General features: G+C 34.2%; 1 protein-coding gene across 1 annotated transcript in view; it reads right to left on the reverse strand.

Moving 5' to 3' along the window:
• Positions 1-12518, reverse strand: part of LOC134535270 (E3 ubiquitin-protein ligase ariadne-1) — a 52425-nt gene that overhangs the window by 14778 nt on the left and 25129 nt on the right. Inside the window, exons 5-8 of the mRNA XM_063374345.1 lie at positions 10935-11156; positions 7639-7974; positions 4251-4364; positions 884-996 (exon numbers count right to left, since the gene is read on the reverse strand). Coding sequence (XP_063230415.1) covers positions 884-996; positions 4251-4364; positions 7639-7974; positions 10935-11156 — 785 coding nt within the window. The remainder of the gene's footprint in view (positions 1-883; positions 997-4250; positions 4365-7638; positions 7975-10934; positions 11157-12518) is intronic.

Below are 12518 nucleotides of genomic sequence, written 5' to 3' on the forward strand. Positions count from 1 at the left end.
TACAAAAAAAATACTGTGTTTGAGACATCAAAATACTTTTTCATGAAATTTTATTTTTGCCATGTTACACATCTATAATGATCAGCACAATTCTTTCATAAATGAAGTCAATCAACACATAGAAAATTTAAAAATTTCATGCCACTTTTTGTTTGAACAAAAATGTAAAATATTGCAGAAAACTTTAAAAGCCACACATGTTTTCATATTTCCCGAACAACTATTTATAGGTGTCCCTAATTGTAAGTCATTACTCTCATGGCTATGTTTAATTATTGACACAGTGCAAAGACACACACTTGAGAACATGTCGACCACATTTCATGCACTATATCTCTTGTGTTGCGCAACTGGCTCTCTTTTGGCATGTGTTTTAAAAAATTCTGAATCACTTATTTATTTAAATTATGTATACAGTTTTCTAGGAACAGATAATCTAGAATTATGAAAACTGTGTACAATAAATATGCAGATATTTGTGTAGAATCTTTAAGAAAACAGGACATGTTAGTACATGCACTACAGTTGTGAATAAACTGATAACTTATATCATAGGATTGAAAATTAACAAAGAACATGAAAATTACTTAGAGTGCACTATAAAAGAACATGAAAATTACTTAGAGTGCACTATAAAATAACATTAAAAAAGACCTGCTATAGGAAAAACCTGAAATGTTAATTAAATTGGTGTGAAAAACAACATAAAAAATAAGAACCACTATCTTCTATCATTATTATAATTAAATCTGGTTAGGAAAATTGATTCAATTTGAAATACACTAATGTAATATTCTACTTAATGTAATTAATCTATCTAAAATAGAATGACAGCCAAAATAAATCCTTAATTATGTAATTAAGAGATGAGCAATAATGTTACCTGTACTTGTCTTGAACCTTCTGTTTAATGTCTGCAAGGTTTTCAGACGTGATGTCCCTTTCCAAATATTCAGAAAGAAGTTCTGTTGCTCTTTCCAGATCTTTTTGGTTATCCTGATGTTAAAGAGAAACACAATAAAATGGTATTTAAATTATGAAGTGATTTTAATTTATATGTATAGTTATATCAGGATATCTACTTATACCTGGTAAAAAAATTTCAACATTTTTTCACAAGCTTTTGATAAAAATTTTATATATAGTTTTCTATCACCAAATCAAAATTAAACATAATACGAAATAAATCCACTATTTGTAAAAACTTGCTGATTTCTGTGACAAAATGCTAAAAATTTCTCATAAATATTTTCAACATGAATTTTTAAGTGGACAATCAGCAAATATTTATTTTTGTGTGCGACTTTAAACTGAAGTGAGATATCATAATGAATTGCAAGTAAGCCAGCTCAGTAACTGCTTGTTTCGGGACTTTTTTGTTACTTTCATGACCTGTAGATATCCAGATCCGAACAGCAGTGTACCCATCACGTCAGTTTTTGTGATGCCAGAGCTCTTTCAAACAAAAAATATATTCTAGCTGAAAAGAGGAAGTACTGTGCAAATTAGCATAAATTGGTCAGATGTATGTACAATCTGTAAATTATCAAGGAAAAACAAAGTCTATCTTAGACATTACATGGAGTGTGTCAGTGCAAAATATTAACAGTTCATTCCTGAATTCAGTGGTTAAGACTATAACCAAGTGAATCATTATTGACCGTCAAGCTTGTTTTGTTTGCAATAATGGTAACATCTCAGCTAATATTTTAAGACCAGTGTCTGCTATCCTTATTCAGTAATTAATTTGAATGTAAACTTAGATGTGGCTTTACAACCAGTTGATTCAGCACATCCATCTATTAAAACTATGATGTTGTCATACTAAAAGTATTATATTTATGCATTTGCATTGTAATAGCTAATCTAGCTAAATTAAAGTTTATTAACACTGATGCTGTATGTAGTACTAGATTCCAAGACACTTCTTTTTAAGGGATTAGTTTCTGTACCAGGGTTGCTACACATTTTTGATATGAAATTCGCTGACTTTTCCAGGTTTTTTTTTAGTCTGTATGGAAAAGTTTCCAGACCATCATATATGACTGTAATCATACTTGGTAAATTATTTTGGAAAGTTCGTAAATGGAAATTTTGTTCCAGCATATTTGCAGCAAGACTATCTGATAATTTGTATAATAAATGTCCTTTAAGAAAATTAATATCTTAGCATTAGTTAGCTTGAGTACACTTTTTAATAAATGGTTTAACTATAAGTATTTATGATTCAAATAGAAAAAAAAATTGTCAAAAATTTACCAAAACTTTAATTTAAATGTTTATGTGTAGGCCCATAATTGAACAAACACATAATTATAAAAAAATTAAATTTATAAAGTAATTACAGATTTAAAAGAAGTATTGATAAAGTTGCTATGTATTTTGCATGTTTACAATAACAAATTTATAAAATGTTTGTCGAATGTACAGTACTTCTGACATTTCAAAATGCTAATAAATCTATATACACAACTTCATAAAACAATAAAAATAAACACTTGTGATAAGTAGCTAAACAGCATCTTCATTCACATTATTTTAAGGCTGTTTCTTGGTAAATGAAGAGATTTCAGCTGCTAATAGTTGGGCTTCCTTCTGAGACTCTTCTCACAGTTTTTTGTTTCTTTACTTACAATGTTTAAACCATTTATAATAATTATATATAGGTTATAATCATAGTGCACCATGAGGGTTACAACAATTTTTCCGTCTATTGCTCGCATCGATTAGTCTAAATCGCCAAAGTATCGGTCTCAAAGTACATAATAAGAATATCAGTCAGTGCCTTTTGATTAGTCGAAATCGCAGTGTGGTTTGTAATGGTTTGTTAAATGCTGTCTTGTCTGTCATGTTTGCAACGTGACAGTTAAAAATTACAGGAAGAAACAAACATGTTTTCTTAAACAAATTGAAAAATTTCAATTTTTAAACAGAGTGGGAGAAAATGTATTGCTTCATAATTATGTATAGTAATTCCATAAATACTTTTGATTTCCCTGACTTTTCCAGGGTTACGTGGAATTCCCTGACATTTCCAGTTTTTCCAGGATTCCCTGACCATAGCAAACCTGTGTGAACAAATTAACTGAGTAATGAGTTTAAGATGCACTTCAATTATAAATGTGTGTTTTTTGGGTATTGTGTTTTATGCATGTGCACGTGTGTTATGGATGTGTTTTGTGTGAGTGTGCAAACAATAAGTTAAATTTATATTTTGATGAATTACTTCTATTAGATATTTTATTAATCCTTCACTGTAGCCTATCAGATTTTGGGTACAGATTTTTAGTGGTTGGCCATGCATTTACATGATATTGGTTATCTTCAACTTCAAATTAAGGTTTAAATGTAAGTTATTTGCCATGTTAATTCTTTTCTAAATTTAAGAATAATCATTCTTACACCACAATACATTTGTGATCATTAGGTTTCCTTTCATTAAATTGCATGGCAGAGAATGGCTGGGAGAGATACGAGCTTTAGTCGGCTGCCCATTATTCAGACTTTCTGCTGTCCATCTTGGACGAGAATGGATCATTGATGGAATGAATGGGTGAGAGGAAGAGGAGTACCACAAGAATACCCTCCAGCTCACTGCAGCATCCGCCAAATTTCCCACTTGCGAGAGATCAGTGTTTGACCCCACAGGGACTCAAACTGAATAACCTTGGTGGGAGCCAAGTGATCTGATCATTCAACATCTGTGGTTCCTCCTTGTTATTAGTACTTTTCTTAAGGCTCAGTCTCACACAACATAATTACTTTTTTCATTTATTAGTTATTCATTTTATTTGCAGGCTATTTTAACTCCTTGCATTTGTTGTTCTGCCGCAAATATTTCAACAGATATTCACTTATGGTCAGTTGCATCATTCTGCTCTTCAATCCTCGATCCAATGGTCTTTGCCCAAGAATGATCAAGGATCATGCTTCAAAACATTGCGCCAAACCATACTGGGAGCTACATGAAACTCGTTTGCAGTTCACACATTTCCAATCTGCATCAACAGGCAGCAGCAGTGTTGGAGAAATGTTAGATGTATTCCTGGAACGATCTGAGTTGCTACAACTGTGCACCAATTGGTTTACACCAGAATGACTTAAAACAAACTAAACCAGTAATAGTCTACTAATTTGTAAGTAAAAATAATTACTGAAAGCACACGGTGGTAGTTTCGTTTTGTTGTCAAATCCAAACACCTTAAAATATATACATACAAATTACGATGGAAAATATTCCTAGAGCTCACCTCAAATATGACGGATTGGTTGTTTTTACAAAGGTAGTAAGCAAAGACATATGTGTACATGAGTGTCTGCCGACACAGGCACAGAATGTCTACAGCTTTCTTCAAGAACTGAACCTAGAAAAAAATTACAAAGAAACTGTTTAAGACGAATCACATAACTGTTCTTTAATCATTTCCTGAAAAGCACGTCACCATATTGCTCAAAGCAACGGATCTATGGAGCTGCGCTTGCATTCAAATTGCAGAAAATTGTATCTACTTTTAAAGTGTACAGGATAATTTTTTCTGTAAGATGCACCTTTTAGAAGTTGTAAACCAAAAACTGAAATATTTAAAGGTTTTTCGAACATCAAGCAGTTAGCACACGTCTTTCGAAGCCACAAACTTGTTCTTACACTATTGGTATCTATTCTAACAACTTCCAAAAATCAGACAATGAAATTTTTTGTGACCTAACATGATTTTTGTGTCTACGGTGACTGGGCTAACTGGGCTTTTCAACATCGCACACACGGGCGGCAGGAATTTACCTGCAGAAGGATCGCCCCTGCGTATGGATTACACCTATAATTTGGGTCATAAAAATCTAACTTTTCACAGTGACAGTCGCCCTCAAATATGGGTCGCACTATATATCTGTCTTCAGTACAATTCCATAGCTACAAGTGAAGTCTTTGTTCCATGTCTCAGCTTATTGGTGGGTAAGAAATAGAGCACTGGTGTTAACCTTCAGTCCACTTTTTGTCTGCTTTCTGTGCTACTTTATTACTGTTGGAGCGAATGAGGCAACATGCATGCATCCACTTTTCTCCCCCACCCGCTAATGCTTTACAACACGTCATAATAACAAAAATACAGCTGTGTATCCATTCTTGGCTAGTGAATTTTTTTCAACCAGTCCTCTTCCCAAATAAAAAAAAAAGGCAGCAAGCTACCCTTTCTTGTCAGTTTATTTCATAAAAATCTAGGACATACGTTACAGTCAGCGATAAATTTGTGCGGGAGCTGGAGGAGCGTAAAAAGCCATTGGTGCTTTCAAAGCACTAATGATGGCTGCAGTTTTGTCATGGAATGCTGCATTTGAATGCTAAGAAATATCAGGCAAAACAATATTGTCGGGTCACAGTTGCATATTAAATACAGTAGAACCCCGATTTTGCGAACACGGATTTAACGAAAACAGCGATTTAACGTAAAGGTTTTCAGGAACCATCAAAAAAAACACCAATTTATTAAAATAATAATATAGATTTCCAAAAAATGAAATTAATAGTAATGGAATCTTATTAAAAATTACACTTTGTGGTGTCAGTAATAGAATGGAGGTACTATATATTAATATGTGCCTTTGCATCATCTGTCCAAATACGAAAAAATTAAAAAAGTTGTTCAAATTGCTTAAAAACTGCGGGCGCTGTAACTGAATTGCGTAGGTGCGTGCCATTGCGCGCGCCTGGATAGATAGACTGTCCGCGACACATGACGTCATGAAGGGTTTCTTTGTCCGCATCCTCCTCCCCCTCTTCTATGCCTGGCTTGACTCACCACGTTATCTTCCAAACACGCCCGCATAGTAACAGTGCTAGCCAATAATCACACGTTTCCAAATATTCCCTTTCCCATCCTCCAGGTTTTTTCAACTTGTGACCACGTCACACCAATACGCCATTATCATTATTCTCTAGAGGTGTAAAAGTAACGAAAAAAAGCGTTCCAGTATGTATTCGTTACTATAACAATTAGTACTCGTTACTATCGTATCACGTTACATTACTCGTTACTTCTGATACCGCATAACATGCTATGTTATGTTGCAGCAACGAATCGAGTCGTATTGCGTACGCCTACAGTATGACGTCACGTAAATAATAATAAATAGAATATAAACAATTAACAATATTTGATAATTAACAGTTTTTGTTAACCAAGAAACAATTAAATCTCATTAGAGCGGCTTTTTTATACTATCTCTGTTAAGATAAGATCAAAAAAAAAACGTGAAAATACGCGATAATAAAAACATATTTCTAATTTGTAAACAATACTTTCTTACGTTGTTTCTGTTCCAATCTCAAACTTTGTCTACACACACAATACCTTTAATAAACAGTAAAAAACTTTGACGACGAATTTCCAAATTATACCTTACTTAATAAACAAACATCGTTCTTTGTAACGCAAATTCATCGAATATGCGCGCGCATGCGTAAAACATACGAAAAATGCGAGTAACGCTATGCAGCCGTGTATAACATTTCGTTACTCGTTACTAGATGGCGCACCTGTTACTCGGTACCGAATACATACGGTTTGCTACAGCTTTATTATTCTCAGTAAGAGCTTTGTGCGCGGTGTTTAGTTTTTGGAATACGTTTTTTATAAGTGCTGCGCAGCTCAGCGAACAAAGAGAGTCAGCCGGCGGCTACGCCGCGCCGTAATAGCAGCTGACCGAGTACAATGACCTTTCTCCGCGAACGGCGCGCTATTGACGGAAATTTTCCATCAATTTGCGGCCAATTTTTTTATTTTTTATTTTTTACTGTGACGCAATGTGTATGTAGCTCGTATTTGTTATAAACGCTGCAGGTTGCGACTGTATTTTAATACACTTTAACGTATTTCTTACACTTTACATATTTTTAAACTTTTATTTTATGCCTCATTTTTCACGGTTTCTGAAAATCTGTATGTACGACCGAGGTGTACGTACGAACCGGGGGCCGTACGAGCGAGATTAAAAGACGTTGAAGATGTAAAGTTGACGAAGTCTGAGATAGCACGGCAGCACAAGATATCAGCGTCGACCCTGTCTACGATATGGAAACGGTAGGGACGCGATTATGAGTGCGGGGGTCATTGAAAATCGGAACATCGGATTTAACGAAACATTGATTTAGAGTAAACATTTTCGGTAACCATAGCACTTCGTTAAATCGGGGTTCTACTGTACCTGTCGAAATACACACGTGGAAATTGTGTACAGTTCCAGTTCACAACAATTACAACATACAGGAAGGGAGGGAAAACGCACACACACAAACTTAAGCATGTTTATTTTTTAACTTTCCCCTCCTCCAGCTGAATGCTAGCCCAGAAAATCACGTCACTTGCCGGTGCCAGCTGGCCATACTTTTTTTTCCCTATGTATTTGTTACGTGATGTGAAAAATACTTTTGGTGGGATTCTAACTCTCATTCTTACTATTTGAATTTGCTATTCATATTCGAGATTAATTTGGTCTTCATATTCAATTGAAACTACTTGTTGAACAATCTTTATTTATATAAAACTAATAATGCCAAGTTGTTGACTCTTTAATCATCTCTGTAAACCTAATGTCCCCATTAATAACACAACACAGATAAATAGCTGTTTTTAGCAAATGCACCTCTATCCAAGACATGTTATGCTGCTGCATCTCTTCCATCTTCTCCTTGACGGAGGCATACAGCTTGTGCTCAAACTTGAGGGACTGCATGTGGTTCATGTAGCGATTGCAGTAGAACAGATACCGCTGCAGCGCGGAGCGAGAGCGTTCCTGAGCGTTGCGTGCCGCCTTCGCCTCCTCCTCGTCGTACCGGTTGCAGTTGTACCACGACGAGCCGTGGGGCTCCCACGAGCCTAGGCACACCCAGCAGAAGTCTGCCTTGCAGTTCTGGTTCTTGCATACCATGTGGTTGCAGCCCCCGTCCTTTTCTATGGTGACGTTACACTTCGGGCATTCCTGGGAAAGAAACAAAATACTCTCACTAAAAAAATAACTCTCTCATAGTAGGGCATTTATATATTACTTTAAGCAGACACGCTTAAAGTTTCACACTGTGAAACTAGTGTGACATAATATCTTTTAACCCATTTCTAGCTCATATTTTCCGATACTTCATTTCAGTTTATATTTTAATTAATGATGGGTAGACTCCCAATTTTCTTGAATCCGAATCTCAAATAGTGCCTTGAATCCACCCCTAGAATCCGAATCTAGGTCTCAATGGTTAAAAATTAAATAATGTACAAGAAATAAAAACATGTTAACTGACATCATAGCACTTGCTGGTTGGTGAGGAGATTGGCTACATTTTAAATTAGTAACTAATTCCTAAAGTTTTTACAGTATTTTCAATGTACCTAACCTACATCAACCAAACCATTTCACAATATCACCTATTCATGCCTAACTTAACCATTTGACCGAATTATAAACTACTTGAAGTATCACAATGCCGTCTTACAGAATCATTGGAAAACATGACTGAAAAGTCAGAAAAAAACATTTTCAGGATTCCACCCCCCCTCCCCGGACACAAAGGCTTTTCTTCAGAATTGCTGTTTGTTTGTATTTCATAAATAACAGCTTTGGGTTTCAGTGTGTGTGTGTATATATATATATATATATATATATATGTGTGTGTGTGTGTGTGTGTGTGTGTGTATATATATATATATATATATATATATAAAATTATCTTTAAAAAATTATCTTTAAAACTTTCATAAAGTCTACTAAAAATAACTTATGGTTGAATCATTAAGAGGCATGGTAGTTACTAGGTAAATAAAGCAGTAAACCAACTCTTTACCATTTATCATAATTAGGGCAGAACCTAAACAGCATGTACATTTCTAATTGTTATAATACTAACTAAAGTAAATGAAAACAAAGGCATGGGGCTAAACTTATGTTAAACACATTGTAACATGTCTATACATACTATTATCAATTATTTCTTGGCCTAACCTATAAAATTTCTAAAATATTAAGTGTAAACAAATGAGAAGAAAGTTAAAACAGTATTATTTTCGTATTTGTTCGGACGTATACCGGAAGACAAAATTTTTCTCAATTTGAAGAACAAAATTTTTGTGTCGCAACTAGTAATCTAATAAAGTTAGGTAAAACAAGGTATAAATATTAAAGTCATAGTATTTTCTCCTGTAAACAAAGTCATTCCGCTTTTACACAAAAAAAAACCAAAGAAATGAAAATACAAGACATATAACTTTCTGTCATAAAAATAGCACAAAGAGCAACGTAACACATTTGCGGTGTTCAAAAATAAAATTAATGGGCACTGTAATGGAATAAAGTAACATGTTCAAGATGTATACAAATCATTTGTTTTTTAAATCTGTTTCCTGTATATACATTACCTGCCACGTGACTTTTCAGGAATGGGATCAATCAACTCGCAAAAATTTAAATAGCTTTTTTTCAAGCCAAACTTTGTGTTTCCAAAAAGTATTGAAAATTTTTGTGAAAAACTTTAAAACAGAATTTCGTCATTTTCTAAAAATTTTACACTTCACCATATTTTGGGGTCCCTAAATATGGCAACCTAAACAACAATACTTGTTTAATGAACTAAGTTTTCCAGATCAGTACATGGTCTGCATTGTAATTTTATTTACTTAATACATACATGTCAAAAGTAGAATATTTTGAGAAACTGTAACAGAAAAAGTACAAAGTTTTTAATTTACTACATTTAATTCAATATTTTCTTCAAATCTTTTAATACTCGGGATTCAGTTTGATTCAACCGGCCCACCCCTAATTTAAACGGTAAATATATGCAGATGAATAATTAATAATTATGGTGATCGTAACTTCTAAACATTGGAAGTTATCTCAAAATTTGAGTAACTCCTGCTTTAATTTGGCAAACAGAATTTATTTTTTTGTTAGGGCAAAAAAAATATATTTCTACCATAAACACTAACTGCAGACTAATTGTGTGCTGTCATATGTAGCAAAAAATGTGAACAGAGGATATTTAGAATCTTTCTCGGGTGTTTACCACATCTAAAATAACAATGGTTAGCTGAATTTGCAAGATTGTTCTACATACAGTGTAAAAAAACATAATGAATCAGTATTGAGATTTATTTGAATTATTCTACACACTATACAATACAAAAATAATAAAAAGAGAGTAAATTAATTGACTGCATCACAAGACATCTCAAACAAACCAAAAAAAATTTAATAAAATTTAATCAAACATAAATGTCAAATTAATGTTTGAAATGAATTCTATTTACATACCAGACATTCCTATAACATGATGATGTCCTTAAAATGTGACTTAATTAAAAAAAAAAAAACTATCGGTGAAAAGATCTGGTGTGTGTCCATGGAAAATAACTACCTTTCAAGGACCAAAGTAAAAAAAAAAAATTTAAAGTGCCTCCTATGTCACAGATGTATCTGTGTTAGTGAGGCAAGATGATATGTGTAACGCTCACTAGTGCTTCTAGTGCGGTACTGCCTCCAAGCGCAAGGCTGTGGACTGGTGTGCAGTCTTATCGTCGCACATGGTACAACTATGAGATTTGAATGGTAACCACAACATTACATGGCTAAGAAATGAAGATAAAAATGTAATGCAAGTCCCTCGAGTGCTTTCAAGAATCTGTACCAGGGGTTTCATGCCATACTCTTCTGAAAATAAAGTTTAAAAACTAAAGACGGAATGAGAACTACTATTCCACCCTTAGCATTACCTAAAATGCTTTTTGTAAACAGACAAAACACTGAAATCTTCAGCAGTTATTAAATTGTGTGGTTTTTTTTTTTTAAGAAGCCCTGAATACAGTATATGTGTCCAGGTAGGTGCAACCCTTAAAGGCCTCAAATATATAGTCGCAAATCATGGACTTTTAAGGACGTACAAACCCCACACGCACCTTTGTGTTGGCCGCAATCCAATTAGCCGTCTCAGAGTCATCGTCGCACTTCTTGATCCACTTCCGCAGCAGCTGGCACTTGACGGGATCGTGCCAGTTCTCGCCGCACGCAAAACAAAACGTATGCGAGCATTTACACGTCACCGGCCGCGCTTCCACGTGTTGCACCTTGATTGCGTTGTTGCAATCCGGGGAGGGACACCACCGCAATAACCGGTTGCACTGGAACATTATAATAAACGCATTCTTGTGCTACAAGGACATCCACTTATATCGCAGTGAACACCACACGCATCTCAAAACTGACATGCTGACAATATTTTTAATGAATTGAAACAAGGTTAATCTCATTTACATAAAGAAAATCCCCCAGCAATGCATTAATTAAAAATCAGAGGTTAAATTCCCTCATCATTCCTGACTTTTTTGAGATGATTAGGTAAACCAAAACTTGCTTGGGTGCGCACGAATGCGTACAGTGAAATTTTGGAAAAAAAATATTAAGGGACACAAATTATTTTGCACAAAACATGTAGTACCTAGTCTCAATTAACCTTATTCGATTAACTGAGAATCCGTATTATCTGAGCCGACCTAAAATGCCATTACCGGTAAAGAACAGTGGAAACATTTGCTTCAGGACCTAGAAAATTTTCTAACTGTTGTCGAAATCCTAAAGAAAATTAAACTCAAAGATGCCATTTACTGGCTGGACAAAACATGGATTATGTGAAAGAATCCACACCAAAGAACAGCTGGAAAAAACATCACACCTGGGGCAACTGAAAACCAAGACAATGTTCTTATTCTGTCCATGTTATCCGAGATGAGGCTTGTCCAAGGTTGACACATTATCATTGCTCAGTAAATAAAGACACTACTGTACTTGCACTATCTCAAAAAAAAAAAAAAAAAATATATATATATATATATATATATATATATATAATTTTGGTTTTTATAGCGCAAAAAAAAAAGAGGTCATTAGAGATGGATTAACTTTATACAAGTCAAGAAAATTAGGGAAGGTATCAGCCATGGCTTATTGAATAGAACCATCCAAGCATTGACCAAAACTGATATTGGAAAACCATTATCAGGATGGATAAATGGATAGGGATTTGAACTCGTCTGAACGCAAGTCCTGCACTGTTGGTAAAATAATCCCTTTTGGCTTGGCAAACAGGCACAGGTATATTTCAAAGATAATTGATTTTTAAATATTCTGGAAACTTCAAATATAAAGCACATTCTAAGGTTCAAAATATCCCAAATGGATCAATTGAAAATGTTTGCATATTTCTTGCATTCAAAATATTTCATATGTTTTCTATTCAATACAACCAGCATTTTCATATAATATTATATATTATAAACACGAAAGTTTGTAAGTATGGATGGATGGATATTTGTTACTCTTTCAAGTAAAAACTACTTAATGGATTTGAATGAAATTTGGCCTACAGCTAGCTTATAACCTGGATTAACACATAGACCCCATATTAATATGAAATTCCATCCCTAAGGGAGTGAAAAAGTGATAATTTCATTTTATAACAGAAAAAATCATAGGTCATAGACATA

Source organism: Bacillus rossius, chromosome 1, assembly GCF_032445375.1.
Source record: "Bacillus rossius redtenbacheri isolate Brsri chromosome 1, Brsri_v3, whole genome shotgun sequence".
NCBI lineage: Eukaryota > Metazoa > Arthropoda > Insecta > Phasmatodea > Bacillidae > Bacillus > Bacillus rossius.